Source organism: Peromyscus maniculatus, chromosome 5 (assembly GCF_049852395.1).
Source record: "Peromyscus maniculatus bairdii isolate BWxNUB_F1_BW_parent chromosome 5, HU_Pman_BW_mat_3.1, whole genome shotgun sequence".
Taxonomy (NCBI): Eukaryota; Metazoa; Chordata; class Mammalia; order Rodentia; family Cricetidae; genus Peromyscus; species Peromyscus maniculatus.
Window position 1 is genome coordinate 53,636,997 of NC_134856.1, and position 20,479 is coordinate 53,657,475.

The 20,479-nt window shown below is 55.9% G+C and overlaps 1 protein-coding gene and 1 long non-coding RNA gene across 4 annotated transcripts in view; one reads left to right on the forward strand and one right to left on the reverse strand.

Annotated features, from left to right (window-relative positions):
• Positions 1 to 12,490: 12,490 nt before the first annotated feature.
• LOC107402848 (uncharacterized) lies at positions 12,491 to 16,852 on the reverse strand. The gene is made up of 3 exons (XR_006072259.2): positions 16,476 to 16,852; positions 14,244 to 14,340; positions 12,491 to 13,150 (listed from the first exon to the last, which is right to left on the reverse strand). It is a non-coding gene; the product is annotated as an uncharacterized LOC107402848 (long non-coding RNA).
• Positions 16,853 to 17,440: 588 nt separating this feature from the next.
• Gse1 (Gse1 coiled-coil protein) overlaps positions 17,441 to 20,479 on the forward strand; it is a 357,639-nt gene continuing 354,600 nt past the window's right edge. The window contains exon 1 of one of the 3 annotated variants that reach the window (XM_016008431.3): positions 17,441 to 19,271. In XM_016008431.3, the coding sequence (XP_015863917.1) occupies positions 18,357 to 19,271 (915 nt within the window). In that variant the 5' untranslated portion in view covers positions 17,441 to 18,356. The remainder of the gene's footprint in view (positions 19,272 to 20,479) is intronic. The other 2 variants (XM_016008430.3, XM_016008433.3) reach the window with 2 other exon arrangements.

Consider the following 20,479-nt stretch of genomic DNA (forward strand, 5'->3'; position numbering starts at 1 on the left):
CAGGCTGTCCTGGAACTCCCTAGGTAGCTGAGAATGACCTTAACTTCTGATCCTCCTGAGTGCTGGGGTTACAGACTCCAGTCACCACACCCAGTTACTGCAGGACCGGGTGGAAGCCAGGGCTTCTCACATGCTAGGGAAGCGCTCCGCCACTGAGCCACATCCCAGACTCTCTTTCCTCTCAGTTGTGGAGAAGGGACACACAGCTCCTTGCTCTCACTGACTCCCAACACGGCAACTCCACTTTTCGGTATTAATATCCACCCCACAGACTCAAGAACGAGGCCCTGGGCACAAGGATCCCCAGCAGCCTTGTTTACAATAGCTCCACACTTGGGACTCCCAAGTGCCCCCTCCAGCCTTCCCTCAACAGACCAGGCTCAGCACGGAGTGGAATACCACTTGTCAAGTTTGGTGGCACGCAGGGAAAAGGAAGAATGACAGGACGCAGCCACTTGGGAGAGTTTCAGAAACGACAGAGTGACAGAAGCCAGAGCCACTACTCAGAACACCGGGTGTGAAGGGCTTTCTAGGAGGCAAGAAGTCCATGGCAGATGGCCCAGCAGTCACCCGGGAGGGTACGGGGAAGATTCAGAGGTGCTGGGGAGTCTCTGAGTGTTAGACAGGTGTCAGAGTCATTTCAAATGGGCTGGGGCTGCCCAGGTGGGACACGGCAAGAGGCTGGCACTAGCCTGAGTCCAGGCATATGGGAGCCAATGGGGCCACTGTGGCTGTGCACAGACCTCAGTGTAAACATCTGTCTGAGTCTCCCGTCTCTGTCTGGTATCCCTCCTGCGTCTCTCCACTCGGTCATTGAGTCAGAATGCTGTGTCCATGCATCTGTCTGTGTGCCTTTAGATGAGCCACCCTGGCCCCTGTGAGTGCATCTGTCTGTCCTGGTCTGCACACAGCCAGAGGGACCCCTCCTGCCTCTGGGCTCCTGACCGATTTGGGAAAGTAAGCCCCGAATTGGGCCTCCCTCCAGAGCCCCGCCCCCCAGCCTTTCTCAGGCACTCTGGCGCCTCGGGTGGCATGCGACTGTCAGCTCTGAGGCCTGGGAGAGGCGGGCTATTCCTAGGGTAGGAACTCTCAGTTCTGTCCCTCTGCCAGGCGGGGCTGGGTGTCCAAACTGATCGTCTGGGCGGATCTCGGTCTTCCCACTTCTCTTCTACCAGTTCTTTCCCCAGCCCTGTGAGCCTCGGGTTCTGCGGGAGCAGACGGGAGCCTGGAGGATGCTAGGAGCCCCCACTCTCCTCTTGGACTTCACATCTGCCTCAGATCTTCCCACCCCCTCTGGGCTGCAATGACCCCAATTTGTAGATGAGGAACCCCCCAGCATTTTGAGAATGCAGTTAATTGGGAAGACCCAGGAAGACTCAGCCCCAGGACCACACTGGCCTACCAAGCCAGCAGCCCAGAATGGTTGCATATTTATTTGTCAAAACCCCTAATGTCTCAGTGGGTCTAAGGAGGTTTCAGAGTCAGCCACAGGGCCACAGCCCAGCTCCCCAAGCCTCCAAGTTCAAGGTTACCACCTCCATGTAGGAGTCGGAGTTTCAACTCCAGCAGGAGGGCCGCAGTGATATCTGATTCATCGCCCCAGGAAAGTGGACATCTGCTGGGGACGCCTGCTCCTTAGAAAATGGAGAACTCCTAGTTTTCAGTTGCTTCACAAAACGTTCTCTCAAGTGATCATCAGAAAACCCCACATGTACACACGAGCTGCCGTGCGTCCCACCACAGGCGAGCGGCTCTCAGCCTGAATATTCCAGGTGGACACTCAGGCCACAGGGGATGGAGAAAGTATATGGCAGCTGGAAGAGAGGCCTCGGGAGGCCTGGAAGATGGGCCCGAGGGGTCCAGGCCGTCACTCTGGCTTCCCAGGCCTCTCTGCCTCAGAGGGGTCAGAAACCATGTGTCTCCAGCTTCGGCCTGCCACTAGGTGCCACATACCAGGGTCCTGGCTGTTGGCAAGAGTGACAGCTGTGCCCTGCCTCAGGGGACAGGCTCTAGCATGTCTCTTCAGGGAGGGGGTGGCCATCTGCAGATCCTACTGACCAGGTCCTAGCCCCGGCTTGTCCTGGGTATGCTGGTGAGTGATTCAATCATCCGCTAGTAAGTAACACTGACTGTGGGGTACTGGGTCACTAAAACAAAAGCGGGCAGGCGTGTGCTGAATTCGAACAGGAAGACACATTGACTACAGTGGTCTCTTTCCCTGAAGCAGCCCTTAGAGGTCCTGTTGGCACACACCAGAAACATGAGCCAGAGCCTTGGAAAAACTCCCTGGTTGGTGGCTGGGCTGCGTAGTTAAGCAGCTCTCTGGTTTAGAGGCACCAGGCACCTGGTTCCTGCAGCTTGCAGGAGCCACCTCAATAAACACTTAGGGACCCCATGGGAGTCAGTGAGTGGCTAAGCTGTGTGGCCCCAGGCAGGTTCCTTCATCTCTCTGGGCTCCGTGTCCATCAATACCGTGTAAATGGTGGGTGCACCTGTCTATATAGCCTTTCAAGTCAAACTACAGGATCTCGGTGATGAAAGAGAAGGCAGTCAGGGGCTGAGGATGTAGCTCAGTTTGTAAAGTGTTTGTATAATATACACAAAGCCCTGGGTTCGAGCCCCAACACTGCATTAGCAGGCATGGTGGGGGCACACCTGTAATCTCAGTCCTAGGAAGGTAGAGACAGGAGGATCAGAAGTTCAAGGTCATCCTCAGCTCATCCCACAGCCTGGGCTCCATGAGACCTGGCCTCAAAAAAACCAAGCAGGGAGAAAGGTCAGGGCCAAACAGAGGGACTTTCCAAGGTCCCTGGTCATTTTTAGCTTCCCTCCCTGGGGCGAGTGACCTGCACTCTGTCCCCTGGCCCCACAGCTCACACCAAGTTCTTTTTCTGTCTGTATGAACTCAGGCCGAGTCCTCAGCCAAGGCTAAACTCAAGAGGGTTGGACACGTGGCTTGGGCCGGGAGCCCAAGCAGATGGCAGGCCACCTGTTGCAGGGGTGGCTGAGAACCAGCAACCCGTGCTGTGGCACCGCCTGCTGTCCCCTGCCTGCCTTTCTGCCCGCCCAGCGAGCCTGCTCACTCTCTCTGCCCTGAGCCTCTGGGGGTGTCCACAGTGGGGAGGGGGTGTCTGGGCCTCGAAGCCCTCACACGACAGCACCCAGTGAGAGGCTGGGCAAGGAGGTGAGAGTCAGGATGAATCCTAATTCTCAACAGTGGGGTGGGGACACAGAGGGGACCCAGAAGCAGGAGGTTTTGCCACCCCCCCATGAGGAACAGCCCCCCCCCCCCATCCTCCCACACCTGCAGCTCTGTTACCTGCACAGAGGTCCCCTGCTAGATGTTTGGGGATTCCAGGATTTGGTCTGTTTCAAGATAAGGTTTAGATATATGTAGCCTAGCCTGACCTGACGCTCCAGAGCCTCCTGATTCAGCCTCCAGATGCTGGGGTTACCAATGTGAGCCATCACACCTGGCTTACAGGTTATTAAACTATAATTATTCATTCACTCATTTATTGTTTGGTGTTTTTTGAAACGGGGTCTCTCTCTATGTGGCCCCTGCTGTCCTGGGACTCACTATGTAGAACATGCTGGCCTCAAACTCACCTGCCTCTGTCTCCTAAGTATTGGGATTAAAGGCGTGTGCCACCACACTTGGCTAAAGTATTATTATTTTAAAACAACAACAACAACAACAACAACAACAGAAATGCCACACATACCCCTAGTTCAGGCAGAAACCTTTGAACATCCAGGGGCAAAACCCACATGGTGGCATTCACCTGTAATCCCAGCACTCTGGGACTGTTGGGAGTTCAAATCCAGTCTGGGCTGCATGGTGAGATTTTTGTCTCATAAAAACCAACGAACAAAAGAAAATCCCATGTGTAGGAAAGAAAACCCATCTGGTCTCCAGGGAAAAGGCCTGAGGCCAGCCCCAGGCTTCTCTGCGGGTTCATAGAACTTTTTAACCTTCTTTTACTGCACAGAGGGGAAGGGGGAGGTTGAACTGCCTTCCTGTCAGAACTTGGACAAACTTTTCTCCTCCAGCATCCTTTGGAGGACATCTTCATGCAGGGCTCCCTGATCCACAGCTCCAAAATCAAAAATGCTTACAAAAAAAAAATATTTTGTGTAACTTTTTGGCCACAAAAATCTGCCCTAAGCTGACATGAGGCTATTTATAGCCTCCGCTTTCTCCCACTCAGCATCAAGATTCACGTCTCAGCTACAGCAATGCCCATGTGTTTGGTTAAGGGCTGGCCTGAGGTAGCGTTTCATGGTGCTCAAATCCACAAAGCTGAACTCTGGGACCTCCTACTCAATCACAGTCACACAGAGGCTTCCTGCTTGTCCCGCCATGTGCAGGGCTTGTCTGCTGGACGCTCTTTGCCATTCTGTACCACCCACAGGTGTCCACCTGGGCAGCTGAGGCTCTCAGAGCCTCTGTGGATGAGTGACAGCTGAAGGCTGGGTGTGGCTCCTCCCCTTCTTGCCCCAGGCTGACCTCAGTTCATGATGACCCTCTTGCCTCAGCCTCCTGAGTATTGGGACCACCAAGCCCAGTAGTTGTATGTGGCTGTCTGTTTGCATGTTTGGGGTGCACCCATGTGTGGGGTGCATGTGTGCTTGTTTATATGGGGGCCAGAGTTTGACCCGAGGTGTCTTTCTGGATCACTCTCCACTTTGTTCACGGAAACAGGGTTTCAAGCAGAACTCAGCACTTGCCCATCCCTCTCGTCCAGCTAAGCTTTCCCCAGAGTCTTGTCTCAACCTTCTAATCTTTGGGATTACAAGTGGCCACTATGCCTGCCCAGCTTTTCATGAGGGTTCTGGGGATCGGAACTCTCTGGTGAACTTGCCAAACTCTTTATTGATGGAGTCACTTCCTCAGACCCCACAATTCTTCCAGACACATCTCGAAAGTCGTGGCTATTCATGGCCCCTACAGCTCTAGCCTCTTCAGCCAGTCTCCAGAACATAGGTCTCACACATTTTGGACAGGTTCAGACCTATTCTGAGTCCTATACAGCTCTAGAACATTTGTTCTCAATACGTGGGTCACGACCCCCAAAGACCATTGGAAAACACAGATATTTACATTACAATTCATAACAGCAAAATTAGTTATGGAGTAGTAATGAAAATAATTTAATGGTTGGGGGTCACCACAACATGAGGAACTGTGTTAAAGAGTCACAGCATTAGGAAGGTTGGGAACCACTGCTCTAGAGTCTAGCCCCTCTGCCCAGCCTGGAACCAGGGTAAAGGGAGCAGATGCTGTCCGTAGCTCTGACCCTCACTGCCCCACGAGCAGCTTGTGCCCCTCGGCAGGTACAGGGTTGTCAGCAGCTCCCTGGTGGCCTCAGAGTGGCTCCCAACCAAGTCATTAATCTTGTTCAGCACAGTGAGCACAGCTCAGACCTGAAGCCATGCCCCCCCTTGACCTTTTGGCACACTTCACAGGACACAGCCTCGGTCCCAGGAGCCTCTACTCCAGAGGGCATTAGCCTATCTTTCCCACTAGACTTTTGCAGGGTTTTTTTTTTTGTTTGTTTGTTTGTTTTTTTTTTTTTTTTTTTTTTGAGATACAGTATCATGTAGCCCAGGTTGGCCTCAGACTGGCTGTGTAGCTGAGGATAAGCTTGAACCACTGATTTTCCTGCCTCCAAGTGCTCAGATCACAGGCCTGGGCCGCCATCCTCAGCTACTGCTACACATTTTTCAAGGGTTAAATATTTCCTCCCATTTACGTCTGTCCACCCACCCATCCGCAAACCAATCCACCCATCCCTTCCATCCTCCCTCCTCCCTCTCACTCACCCATCCCTCCATGCCCTCCCTCCCCATCCCAGTGGTTAGTAGAAAATCGGGAGTTTCAGTGAGCAGGTGTGAACTGGGAAGCTTCCCCGGGCAGGAGCTGGGCTGCTGTAAGCTCCTCCCACCTCTCATTTGCATATAAAGTCTCTTATTTGCATAGACACTAGGTCTGCTACCCGGCTTGCTCCAGGCCCCAGCAGCAGGCTCTCTCCTGTGTGCTAGACTACAGTGTTGAGCAAAAACAGATGCTGGCCACTCACCCTGTGGAATTTGTCAGTTTGGAGGAGACAGATGTGAATCAAGTAACCACACTCTTGAAACCATAATCACAAACAGCCCCAGCCAGGCCTCAGCCAGGAGGCTCCTGGGAGGTGGGGATACTCCCCAGAAACCAAAGCCCTGCATGAGTACCTACCGGGAAAGGGCATCTAAGCAGGGGGCTGCAGGACAGGGGGTTGAGGGGAGGGGGCCAGGAAGGTGGTAGCTGAGCTGAACAAGAAATAATGAGGTCAACAATAGACACAGGCTCAGGGTCAAGGGTGTTGGTGGGAGGGGCAGTCGGGGGTGGGAGGGGTGAGGGGATGGGGGGGGGGAGCACTCCAGCCAGCAGCAGGCCAGGCTGTCCCTACTCTCCAGTCTCCAGTCCTTCCCACTGACTGTCCCAAGTAGAATTCAGAGGCAATGGAGCCTGGGGAATCGAGTGTTTAGGCTCAGACTGTGGACCAAGGGAGCAGAGCATAAGGGAATGACAGGCAGCAAGGGAGGTGGAAAGGCTGAGGTGTGGTGCACATGGTCCTCTTGGGGAGGGTACAACCCCGAGGCTCACGTGTCCTGGGAGGGGGCAGTACATGGAGCTTGCTCTTTAACGCAAGGATGATGACTTCTAAGAATGGCTGAGAGCGTGACAGAGCCCAGCACCAGAGCTGCGCTTTGAAAAGAGGATGCTTAGCTGATGGGTGAGCAACTGTCAGGCCCAGGGGAGGGGAAAGCAGGCAGGCACCGGCTACCCTGCCCCACCTGTACCCTAGGCATGGGTCCTTCCATCTGTCTCCAGCCCATGAGCACTGACAGCAGAATGAAGCCATAGCCCTGTACAGGGCCCGGTTACCATGGTGACCATTGGTTTTCTCCTTGCTTCCAAATGGCCTGCTCTGCCCCTGTGGTCAGGGCCCTGACCACCTGCCCCTTCCCGGGCCTCCACTGCCCCCCCCCAGCCCAGTTGCAGGGGTCACTCTACTGTCCATGTCCACCTCGGCGTTCCACTTTACCATCAGCTCAGTTTTCCAGCTTGATCAATACCAATAGCTGTGCGGTGGGGAGTGGAGATCGGGGCACCTAGCTGGAGCGGTGGGAGCCTCTGGAGTGCAACCTGCTTCCTCTGCTTCTCTCAGGGCCATGGTTAGCCTGCGTTTGAACTAAACCTTCAGGCCCCAGGCCCCCAGGAAGAGGTGATGTCAAGGAAAAATTCTGTTTTCTTTTCTTTTCTTTTTTTTTTTGAGATAGACTGACCTCCAACTGGGCGTACATTTGTGTCAGAAGATAGCCTTCAGGAATCAATTCTCTCCTTCTACCATGTAGGTTCCAGGGACTGAACTCACGTAGTCAGGCTCAGCAGCAAGCACCTTTAATCACCGGAGCCATCTTGCTGACCCAAAGAAAAGTCCTTAGAAACATAGCAAGAGCACATGGTGGGATCATGATCCTTCCAAAGGGGCACGAGCTACAGCTGGAATTTAGGAAAGCCACCTTTTGGCCTCGTGTGACCTTGGATGAGGCACTGTGCTGGCCCTGGGTCTTCTATGTCCACTCTGTTGCCTGGCCTGGAATCCCAGGCCATCAGGAACATGGGGACCTTGGGGAAGGTACTTAGCCTCTCTGTGAGTCAGTTTCCCTCCCTGTAACTGGAAATCACACGTGCGCGCCTGTCGGTTCAGATGTTGAGAGGATCAGGGTGATTCATGCGGAGCTGAGATAGACTGTGGAGACTCCAGATCACAGTGACAAAAGACCCCCACTCAAAGCACCACCTGCCACCTCTGTGAGCTTAGACTTGGGGTGCTCTAAGTCAGCCTGAGGAGCAGGTGGAACCAGGGAGTGTATGCCCCTGCTCCTGGCAGGCACTACCCTGCAGAGGCCAGAAGGAGCGAATGGGGACCAGGACAGTGGTTCTCAACCCACCGTGGGTCGTGACCTGTTCGAGGTTGCATATCAGATATTTACAATATGATTTATAACAGTAGCAAAATTACAGTTACGAAGTAGCAACAAAATAATTTTATGATTGGGGGTCAGCACAACATGAAGAACTGTTTTAGGGTCACTGCATTAGGAAGGTTGAGAAGTACTACACTCGGACTTGAGCAGGCTGCAATTTTAAAATGCATTTTCCCTTCAGCGGGGGCCATTTCTGATGTGAAAATGTGAAAGAAACACATTTTCAGAGCCAGGGTGGGAACACGCGTGTGTTAGCACAGCCCAACAAAACAGACCCTTTGAGTCCTGGCCTCTGAGCCCATGTGGACATCATCAGGCTGCTCGGGGGGCCGGGGGGCCTGCCCTGCAGCAAGGTGACCCGTAGAGCCAGCCTGGCTGTCAGGAGCCTAGGAGCCAAGGGAGGCATCAGGAAGGGCTGAGGCCAGGAGCTGGTGAACCACAGGAATGACGGTCACCACAGGTGGGATTTGAGACATCCTGTCTAGTGTACCCAAAGCCTACACACCTCCCTGGAGTTACAGTTCCACTCATGGGTGTCCACCTGACAAGCATATCATGTTCTGTCAACCAAAGACATGGTTGGGGTATGCAGGAAAACGACATCAGCTTTGCCTCCGATGGAATCCCTCAACTCACGAAGAGATCAAGATCAGTCCGTCACTGTACCAGCAGATTCTCGGGGGAAACAGAACCGACAAGGTGTCTATCATAAAGGGAGATTCACTAGAGTGGCCTACACAGGAAGGACTCTGGAGTCCAATGATGGCTGCCTGCATGCTGGCGAGGCTGAAAAGCTTGGAGCTGAAGGAGGCTGGAGGCCTCCATCAGGAGCCACAGGCCAGGATTATGGAGTGCTGCTAGAGAGAAGCTTTATCCCTGAGTTCATCCTTCCTGGGAAAGCCTTCACAGATCCACCCGGAGGCAAGACCAACCCTCCCGGTCACCAGTGGACTATCCACACAGCAATACAAAGGATAAGATGGTGCTTTGGGCAGCCGCAGGGAGGGGCTGGAGCATGGCTCAGTGCCAGGACAGTCGACTGGTACACACAGAGCTCTGGGTTGCAACCCAGCAACACACATGCACAGAAAACCCCAAGCAGGAAGAATCAGGCACAATGTGGGGTCACAAGAAAGATACAGGGTGTGCACAGGCTGCAGCCCTCTCCACAGAGGGGACAGAGCCCACCTGCTCATACTATGACGTGGCCCAGCCTTGAAATGAGCTCAAACAGACAGAGTATGGGGGGGGGTGTCTCCTGTCATCTCAGCACTCAGAAGGTGGGGGCAGGAGATTGAGATCATCCTCTGCACATACTGTACTCAAGGCCAGCCTGGGTTCCCTGAGACTTTCTCAAAAAAAAAAAAAAAAAAAAAAGCCGGGCGTTGGTGGCACACGCCTTTAATCCCAGCACTCTGGAAGGCAGAGGCAGGCGCATCTCTGTGAGTTCGAGGCCAGCCTGGGCTACAGAGTGAGTTCCAGGACAGGATCTAAAGCTACACAGAGAAACCCTGTCTCATAAACCAAAAAAAAAAAAAAAAAGGAAAAAGAAAGAAAAAGAAAAAGAAAACAAGAAAAAGAAAAAAGGGGGGGGGGGAGGCAGGCACTCAGGAGGAAGAGGCATGTGGATCCCTGTAAGTTTGAAGTCAGTCTGATCTGCATAGTGAGTTCTGGGCTAGCCAGGGCTACATAGCCATCTCCTCCATGTGGCACCCCAAGACAGACAAGTGAAGAGACAGAGCTGAGGGAAGAGCAGCTGGAGGAACCACAGTGATGGCATTTTGGGTGGAGGTTTCTCTTGTGGGTGATGGGTGTTCAAAAGTTACCATTTGGACTAGTTATGTGGCTCTGTGAACACTCAGCCACAGAACTGTCACCTGCATGGTGGACTGTGCAGTCTGGGAAATGTCATCTCTGTAGCTGGGTTTGAACTGGATATGGGATGCTTGTGATTGGCCAGTCAAACCCCAGTTTGGCCTGTGAAAACTTAGTGAGGTGCACCTATGTGTCACATCCTTTCAGGAGCTTCAGGAAGAGGTTTTCAAAAGCATAATACCCAGCCAGGCCTGGCGGCTCACCCCAGTAACCTCAGCACTGGGGAGGGGAAGGCAAGGGGGCTGCTGAAATGTGAGGTCAGCTGGGGTTACAGTGAGACCTCCCAGAGGAAAACAAAGTGCCGTTCTCCAGTTTAGCACCAGGCAGTGTGAACAAGTCCAGGAGAGGCCAGCCACTCCAGAGTGAGGACCAAGGAGGGCAGCTGGGGCTGGGGCAGGTCCTGGTGACTCAGAGGGACATACGGAAAGACTCCAGGGCTGTGGACACAGCCTTCCTGTGAGCCAGAACCTGAGGCAGCCACTGAGAAACCCTGGGTCCAAGGGCTTGGGGACCTGGCTGGAGGTACAGCTGCTGGGGGAGCCACGGGCAGGATGGTGAGCAAGACCACAGGCTTCTGGGGCAGGACACTAAGAGGGATAGGAATGTTTTCTAGGGAAGGATCTGGAGAGGTGGGCCTGTAGGCCAGGAGCTGTACCTTATACGTGGTGGGTTAGAGCAAGTGTTCAATTCCAGCCCCGACACTTCCCAGCTCTGTGACCTTGGGGACATGGGGCCACTGTTTGGAACCTCAGTGCCCCATCAGTAAAACTAACAATAGTGTTCACGTATTAAGTGAGCATAGCCCCCAGTGATTAGAAAGTACCCAGCACTTAGTGAACAGTTGGTAACGTTGGCCGTCTTTGTCATAGTGGAGGACCAAAGCCGACTGCGGGCCAGGCATGCATGCTGGGCAGTTGGAGGTCACTCTCCATGTCTAACTTTCCTTTCCTCCTCTCCTTGTGTCCTGCCTTTTCCAGAATTTCTGGGGCTTGGCTGCTTGGGAACCAACCACATCAAGGGGTTTCTGCAACAAATCAGAGCCTTGGAGATGCCAGTGGGGAGGGAATTTTCAAGCACACGTAAGATTTATGTGGAGAGTCTGCCCCGTCAGCCCCGTGCAGGTCAGCTCTGTGTGCATCTATCAAAAGGTTTTTACAAGGCTCTGAAGTTCACTGCAGCATCCTCGGGTTCCTGAACGGGAGGGTTTGGGGGGGGGGAGCATGAGAGTGGTCTCCTGGCCCCCATGCCCTGATCCTTTGCTGTGAGCACAAGCTGGGATTTTCACACAAGGGCCTTTGCAACGTTTGGAATGCTCCCTGCCTACACCATCTCAGGACCCAGAGACGGACAGTGAGCTGCCGCCTCCTTGCTCTGAGACGGGGGTGTCTCGAAGCGCAGTGGCCGCTGAGATGGGGTTACCGGCACCCTGTAGAAGCTGCATGTTTAATGAGTTAATGGAGTCAGTCCATACGAAGGGTAACAAAAGGGCCTGTGAGCTGGCTCAGTGGTACAGGTCCTTGGCACCAAGCCTGACGCCCAGAGTTTAAAGCATGGAACCCACATAGAGGAAGAAGACCGGTTCTCACAGATTGTCTCTGACCTCCACGGTATGAGGTGGCAGACCCCTCTGTCCTCTGTGCTGGTTAGTTTTCATCCCTTTGGCACAGACTAGTGTTCTGTGGGAGGAGGGAGCCTCAACAGAGGGACTGCCTCCATCAGACCGGCCTGGGGCCTCCTCCATCAGACCGGCCTGGGGGCCTCCTCCATCAGACCGGCCTGGGGGCAAGTCTGTGGGGCTTTTTCTCCACGGTTGATTGATGTGAAGGGGTCCAGACCAAGGTGGGCAGTGTCATGCCTAGGCAGGGGGTCCTGGATGTGAGGTGGAAAGCTGCGTTCCTTCATGGCTCCTCCCCGATGCTGTCTGAGTTCCTGCCCTGATCTCCCTCAATGACGGACTGCCATCAGGACCTGTAAACCACATAAACCCTTTCCTCCAAGGTTGGTTTTGGTCATGGTATTTATCACAGCCACAGAAAGCGAACTAGGGCGCTCCCTCTAATCACACACACACACATACACACACACACACACACACACTGTGTATATATGTATATATTATGCGTGTGCACATCTATGTATATATGTACATATGTATATATACATAAATGTAATCTCTAAAATGCAACAAAATTTCACCAGTCTCACCCTGGTCTCAGGAATTGCATCTCTGAACAAGTCCCTGCTCTGGGGACCCGATTCCCTTCATCTAAAGCAGAGGCAACACTTCTCCAGCCACCAGGCCCAGCTGTCAAATGCTAATGGGTATGACTGGCCCCAGTCAGCCACCCAGGGATTGTTTTATTTTTTATTGTCCATAGTAACATTCTTTCCCTCTGAGGAGGATGTATTTTTGCCAGTATCCTGCCATGTTTGAAGCTCTTTCTGTGGAAAGTAGTGAAGTGCTTGCTCTATCCAGATGGAAAAGAAAGGGAAGGGAAGGGGGGGTGGGTAGGGAGAGGAGGGGAGCGGAGGGGAAGAGAGGGGAGGGGGGAGAGCAAGAAAAGGAAGGGCAGCCAAAGATCAGTTTTCCTCTTTTGGTCCCCAGCTAGCTGGAGGGCAAACACAGGGCCCAAGCTGCCTCTGTAGAAGCAGATGAACAGGGACTGGGTCCTGGGAAGGATGCTGGAGGAGCGCACACAGAGGAAGAGAGAAGTGGTGCAAGGAAGAGTAAGAAGGATGTCAAAGCTGCAGCCTGGGAGAAGCTGGGAGCCTTGGGATAGCTGGAATTTGATTTCAGGCTCGGAATGATGGATATATCGAGCAGCCGATGACTGCAGAGGAGCAGGGTGATGCTGGTGGGATTTTTTTATTTGTTTTAATTTATTATATATTTGGCTTCTCAAGACACTGTTTATCTGTGTAGCTCTGGCTGTCCTGGAACTGGAGACTTGCTCTTCAGACCAGACTGGCCTCAAACTCAGAGATCTGGCAGCCTCTGCCTCCCCAGTGAGGGGATTAAAGGCATGTACCACCACCACCAGGCTTATTTTTAATATTTTTATTCTTTGAGAATTCCATGCCTGTATAAAATGCATTTTGATCTTACCTGCCTCCTTCCGAGGTTTTATTTTTTGAGACAAGGTTTCACTTTGCAGCTCAGGCTGGCCTTGAACTTCCCATCCATCTCCAGGGTGCTGGGATTATAGGAGGTACCATCCTGCCAGATGGCCTGATGATTCTAGAACAGAAGGCATCATGAGGTTTGGAGTCCTGCATCCCTGGTCCCAACATTGATTGGGCCCTGTGAAACTAGGACAGTGCAAGGCAGGCCAGCCGGGGCTCATCCCCTTGGGAGACACAGCCGGAAACAGACATAGTACTGTGTGGTACCGGGAGCTGGAGAGAGCTAGGGGGAAGCTGGGAGATGCCCCACAGGCAGCCAGAAATGTGAGCTGTGCCCAGATGCTCTGTACCTTTGCTGCATGTCTCCATGGAACCTGTGGGCTGTGAGTTCCCTGCCCTGAGTTGGGGCTACTGGGAGCTGCAATATTGCCCATGCCTTGAATAGTGACAGGTATGGAAGGCACATGGCCCTTCCACAGCCGCAGGCAGGGGGATGACTCTGCTGGATACCCTCAGTCTAGATTCTCTCTCTCTCTCTCTCTCTCTCTCTCTCTCTCTCTCTCTCTCTCTCTCTCTCTCTCTCTCTTGTTTTTTGAGACAGGGTTTCTCTGTGTAACAGCCCTAGCCGTCCTGGAACTCACTTTGTAGACCAGGCTGGCCTGGAACGATGCTATGACTCTTGAGAGGCATGTGTGGATGGCTCGATCCAGTTTGAGCTTTGCACAAGTGAACGGCCAGGCTGGGCGCTGGAATGGCTTTGGAACATGAAGTAGATACTAAGGCATTTTGGTGTCTGAGCATCTGGCACCACAGAGCTGGCTTTGTGTCCAGGCCAGAGCCTGTGAGAACTTTAGTTTTCTTAGATGCATAGTTGGGGACACACGAAAGAAGAACACTTAGGGTGAATCACTCTTAACATCTTTCTAAGGGGTGTGTGTGTGTGTGTGAGATGGGGGTACGTCTTCCCACTCAACCTGCTCTTTCTATTGGCTGATTTCTCCTTATTCTGAACCTCAGTCTTCTCATCAGACAGCCGGGGTGCAATGACATGGCACGGGCCCTGTGGAGATTCAGAAACTGGCCCCTGCAAGGCCCAGGCTTGTGCTCAGCACTTGCCCAGCATGCTGGGACACCACCACTGCTGTGCTCCACATGGGGGTGGGGTTGCTGGGGTCCCTCTACTCTTTGCCTTTGAGACAGGGTCTTACTGTGTAGCCCAGGCTGGCCTTGAACTTGAGAGCCTCTTGCCTTGGTCTCTGGAGAGCCTGGTCTGTCAGCATTGCCTAGGTTCTGCTTTTCCCAAACCTAAAAAAAAAAAAAATGTATCCTTTTGTTAGCTCTGCTTTCCTGATGGAGAAACAAAGACCCAGAGGGTCAGGAGCCCCCTCAGCCTCCACCCTCCCAGCAAGGCTGGTAACTGTTGCTGTGACGTCTGTCTGATGTGTCTGGCTGTGCTGTGGCTCCACCCCCATGTCACCCACCCCCAGATGACTCAGCAGCGTCACCTGTCTTCCTCCTCTGATCTGTGCCAGGGGATTTCCTGAGTCATTCACCCATTGAGAGAAACAGAAATCTGCCCACCCCTCCACCCCACCCACTTCACCCACAGAAGCACACACATGTATTCCTGGACTTGTGCACACAAACACATATGCATGTGTATATAACTATGCATTCACACACAAATGTATGTACAATACCCACACACACATGTATGTCTGTACTTGTTCACACACACGTCTATATACACAGCACATGTGTGTAGTAGCACACACATGATAACATGCACACACATACATCCTCCCATCGTGTCAGCCTTCTGTGCCGGGCTCTCATTTGGCCCACTGTGGAGGGAGCATGTGCCCATTGCACATAGCAGAAGACTGAGGTTGGTATAGTTAAAAGAGGTCTGCCTCTGTCTGAGGTACACACAGCTGGCGGAATGGGGTTTGGGGCTTTGGATCCAGGAATGGAGCCGGTCCTGGCTCTTTAGTGTGCAGGATGGACCTGGAGGAACTGGCTCTTGGGAGATCAAAGGATGTGGGAAGCAGAAGATGGCAAAGGAAATAAAATGAATGATGAACAGATGGGAAGGCACATGGGCAACTCCAGCTGAGTCCCTCCAGATGAGCCTGAAGGGCTCTGGAGATGGGCTGAGGGGCCTTCACCTCCAGGAAACCTGCTGTGCTTGGGCAGAAACAGCTTCCCCAGGCTCCTCCTTCCTATGTGGTGAGACCCCCAGGCCTTCCTTGGGTAGAACAGAAAGGGTTCCTTCATGAGGGAGCTCCCATCCATTGGCCTCGCCTCCAGCAAGGTATGCACACTGCCTGCAGTCAGGGGATTGCACCCCCCCCCCCAATTCTGCAAGACAGTTTGCTGAGCCAGCACTTTTCTGGGCCAGGGAAGGAAGAGTCCCATGCTCTGTCGTGTTGACATCCCATCTGGTTGATCCTGGAGCCCTGGAATGTCAGGGACTCCCAAGAGGCCTTTCTCCTGCCCATTTACACAGGGTACAGGGGCCTTTATTTACATGTCAGCTCACCAAGTGGGGGCCCTGGGGACAGGAGGGTAGACAGCTAGCAGGGTAGACAGCTGGAAGCCGCTGGGAAGTAGAGGCTCACGGTTCTGAAGCTTCAGGGGGCCCTGTTACAGATGGGAGACTTGAGGCCCAGAAGGGTTTGGGATTGCTTGGTGGCCCAGCCTGAACCAAAGGGCACCATCTGTATGTGTGTGTGTGTGTGTGTGTGTGTGTGTGTGTGAGAGAGAGAGAGAGAGAGAGAGACAGAGACAGAGACAGAGACACAGAGAGAGACATGTATACGCGACTGTGTGCTTGGGAGGCGCCAAGGACAGTCTCCAGCAGCTTCTGGGTGACAGGCCAGATGTCTGCCTGAGGAGGCTGCATACTCCATGCAGAACCCTGCTGCCTGGGTCTGAATTCTGCCTGGCCTCTTCTTTTGAGTCATAAAATGAGGGACAGTCATCCCACACTTGCTTCTTGGGGGAAGTGGCTAAGAAGCATGAAACAGTGCTGAACTTGGCCTGCAGGTCTGTCTCTGTGTTAAACTGCTACAATGTATCTGCATCCAATAGGTTAAGTCGTGGGTATCTGCGATCTCTGCTGTAACACTTCAACAAGAAGGAAAAGGGTACAGAGAGGTTGAGTTCTTAGTCCCAGGACACACAGTATCCTTCCTACTCCTACCCCTAGGGTGACCCGGTGGCCCCTGGCCAGTCGGAGTGGGGGTAGGCTGTGAGGACTCTGTCTCCAGGGTGATGCAGAAGACAAGTCCTCTTCCCTCTGTCTCTAAAACTAGGGCACTGGGCTCAGAAAGGTGACCCCAACCCCGGGCTACTGAAGGGCCAGCCCCCCCCCCAGCTTTGGAGGCCGGGGTGGGGGTGCCCTTCCCAAGCCTCCCTTGGTACCCATCGGTCCTCACCTGGCTCTAATGCGTCCGGCTTGACCTTTCCTTAAAGATCAGCGGCAGCGGCTGATGGTTTCGTGGGTCCCAAAGGAGACCCTTCAGACAGCCCGAGCCACGGGCTGCAGAGCCCCTAATTGGAGCAATGAATCACCGCGGGCTCCTGCTGGACACAGAATAGACAGAGGAGCTGAGCGCTATTGTGCCATAGTTTGGGACACAGGGGGGGTGAGAGAGGGTGGGGAGGGAGGAGGACGGGGGCGGGGTGCGGGGGTTGGGGAGAGAAGAGGTCAGGGGAGGAGGAAGGAGGAGGATCAAGAGGAGAGGATGAGTCAGGGGAGGAGGGCTGGAGAGGAGGTAAGGGGAGGAGGTTAGGAGGAGGAGGAGGAGGAGGCAGGGGAGGAGGGTAGGGAGAGGAGGATTAGGAGAAGGAGGAGTCGGAGTCCGAGGAAGGGGGGAGAGGGAGGAGGAGCCGGGGTGGAGGCGGGCAGCAGGGCGGCGCGAGGGAGGGCTTCCCCGCCTCCGCCTCCCTCCCGCGCCCTCCGCCCCGCGCCGCCCCGCCTCCCTCCTCCCCAATTAAATGACCCGACGCTCGGGCCGGCGCCGGAGCTCGCACATGCGGCCGCCGCAGCCGCCCGGGGCTCGTCGCCACCGCCGCCACCGCCACGTTCCGGGCGCGCTCTCCGGCGCCGCCTGGGCCCGCACCGCAGCCCGCCGGGGACTCGGCAACCCCGGACACCGCCGCAGCGACCCTCCGTGCGCCCCGGGCCGCGTGCGCGCCGCCGCCCGCCAAACTTTGCGAGTTGGGCGCGGGGCCTCGGGGCGCGCGGCCGGAGCAGCGGCAGCCGCGGGGAGCGCGGAGGCGGGCGCGGCGGCCGGGCCATGAGCGGCCGGGCGGCGCCGCTCTCCCGCAAGCAGCGGCTCATGGCAGCGGCGGGCGCGGCCCTGTCGTGCTTCATCTGCGGCGGCGGCATCGCGCGCGGCAAGGAGCTGAAGCTGCCGGTGAGGCCGGCGGGCCCCGCGCAGCCCTTCTTCCCGTTCCTGCAGCAGCAGGAGCCGGCGCCCGGTGCGCGCGGGCTGAGCGCTGCCGATGGCTGCGTGCTGGTGTGCGCCGTGTGCCGCTGCTTCCTGGCCGAGCAGTGGGCCGCCTTCGAGCGCGCGCGCACGCCCGTGGACAAGCGCGTGTACTGGCTCAAGCGGCCGCACCAGTGCGACGCGAGCGCGGGCGGCCGGCGTGGGGCCCGCGAGTGGAACGCCGAGGACGCGCGCGACTCGGAGCTGTCGGAGCTGTCGGACGCCGACGCGCTACCGGAGCCGGAGCCCGAGCCGGAGCCCGAGCCCGAGGATGCTCACGACACCACTAAGCCGGGAGCCCGGCGCCGACGCACGGGGCCCGGGACGCACTGGGCTCCCGAGCCGCGGGCCAGCGTGCTGAGGGGCGTCCAGGAACCCTGGCCTGTCCCCACTGTCCCTACAGCGCCCGACGGCACGGACAGCGCCGCCTCTAGCCGGACCGTGGGACCCCCAGAGCGCAGCGGCACCCCCGAGGGCAGCGACGTCGCAGGGAGCCTTGGGGACGAGGGCCTGGAGCGGCCTCCCCCGACGCCCGCAGACAGCCAGGCCCGCTGTTGCTACGTCTGTGGGTCGGCGCTGTCGCCGGCCTCGCAGCAGCAGATCCACGTGCAGAAGCAGGAGGCGCCCGCTCAGGCGCCCTTCTTCCCCTTCCTGTGGCTGCACAGCCCCCCGCCCGGCGCCCAGCCCATCACCGAGGCGGGCAGCACCCTCGTGTGTCCCTGCTGCTTCTCGTCCCTCACGCACCAGTGGCAGAGCTTCGAGCTGGCCAACGTGCCTGTCCTGCAGCGGCTCTATGTGGTTCCCCTGAACAGCCACGCCCCCGGCATGGCCTCCAAGGCCCGGAGACTCCCCAGAGAGGAGGGGCCCGCCACCGCCGCGGGGCTGCTGCGGGAGGCCTGCTACCTCTGCGGGGAGGACTGTACACGGGATGCCCGGGCTGTGCCCTCCCGCATCGTCAATGGCAACTCGGGGAGCTCCATGCACTTCCCCTTCCTCAGCCTCCTTCCTTGCCCACCCAACGCTCGGCCCCCCAACAAGCGCTGCGAGGTTCGCAGCTGTCCCAAATGCTTCAGCGTCCTGGAGGACGTCTGGGCCCTGTACCGGGCATCGCACAACCGTGAGCTCATCAGCTCGGTGCAAGGCTTCCTGGGCAGGTACCACCAAGCCTTCTCCGCCTCGGACCCTACTCTGAGCGAGCTGCCCGCTTCCGCGCAGGGAGGCCCGCCTGCCGTCTGTTACATCTGCGGGGCTGAGTTGGGGCCGGGCAAGGAGTTCCAGCTCAGCATGAACCCCGCTAGCCACCTGGGCGAGAAGGAGCCCTTCTTTCCTTTCCTCACCGTCTATCCGCCCGCCCCACGGGCCAGGCCTGCAGACTCCACCGGCCTGGTGACCACCTGTGTGCTCTGCTATCACGACTTGCTGGGTCAATGGCTGCAGCACGAAGCCAGAGCCTCTCACCAGGCTGTCAGCGCCTGGTCTAGGCAGTACCAGGTGGACACGTTCGTGTGCTTCTTCTGTCAGCAAGAGAAGAAACGGTGTCTGGGCCTGAAGTCAGTGAGGGTGGCCAGGCTGCCCTTGTTCCTGTATACCCTGAGAGCCAGCCACAGCCTGTTGGTGGATGACGGCAGGCAGCTGATCATTGGTGCCTGCGTGGAATGTGGGACCCTGGTTTGTGCAGGTCAAGGGCTCGTCAACCAGGCACCCATGGGCTGGAGCTCCCCAGCAGCAGGAGTAACAAAGGTAAGCAGTAGCTTTCATCTCCTAGAGCATCTGGGGCGTCAAAAGGAGAGATGTTTTCTGTCCCTTGGTGGTTATCATTGATCCAGCCTGGCGTGTCCCTACAGGAGGCCTTCTCTTTGCCTTGCTAGCTTGCCTGACCTTGGAGGCCTGGGGCAGGAGGTTAGAGGGTCTGGGCGCAGGGGTGGAAGAGTAGCTGCTGCTGGAATCAGCAGGCCTGGGGCTGAAGCTGGGCGTGTTTGCCGCGGATCTATCAAACGGAGGAAGTTCGGGGCACGGCTGTTGTCCGCCCGATAACATTGGTAATTAGTGTAGCCACGCAGGTCACCGGGAGGTCCCAGTGACAAGTTCCTCTCACTAGCTCCTGGCTGCCTCTCTCTCTTCCCAAGATTCCCACCCAAGTGCCTTTCGATTGAGTCTTCCTGGTGGCTTTACGGAACAGATGGCAACAGATTCCAGACGTGTAGGCGTGGGATACAGGCGCATGGGACTCCGGGATGGTGGCCTAGACAACCTTTGCAGTGGTTAGAGTCTTCTTTGCGAGTCAGCTGCGTGGAGCTGGGCCGAGGCCTGGGGCCTGTTCTCAGGATGCAGCTGTCTGCCTGGTAGGAGACAGTCAGGGCACTGGGACATTGGGACCTAGCTTCGTAAGAAGGGGGCAGGAGCTGGCCAGGTGGCCCCAGACAGGGAGCGACAGGCAGGCATCTGTGAGCCGCACTCACTGTCCTGCCCTTGGGCTGGGATCCTAATTCCTACCGAACAGACTGTCCTGTCCTGGGCAGAGGCCTGTGTGGCAGTGACTGGCTAGGGACCTGCAGAGAGAGACACAAAGGTGGGTAGGTGGGCCCAGTTCAGGAGTGGCGTTTGTGTATAAAGTATCTGGGTCCTGCGATTGTGCATGTGGGTGTATGCATGTATGTGTACGTGCGTGTGATGCCCGGGCACAGGAGGCTGACCTATGAGGCAATCGATCCCTCTTGTGCCTGGGTCCCCTTTCCCAGGCTCACAACCCCCCTGCCTCACACACTGCCTTTATCTTTCCTGACCAGAGCTGGCCTTGCTCTTGAGTTGCCTTTTAAAGCTTTGATGGCAGTCACCTGCTTCTGGCATGGGACGCCAAGCCTTTCATTAGCCACAGGTGTGTGACAGCCAGTGCTGAGGCTGTTGCTGGGACTTGGAAGGCACAGCTCCACAAGGTCTGAAGTGCAAGA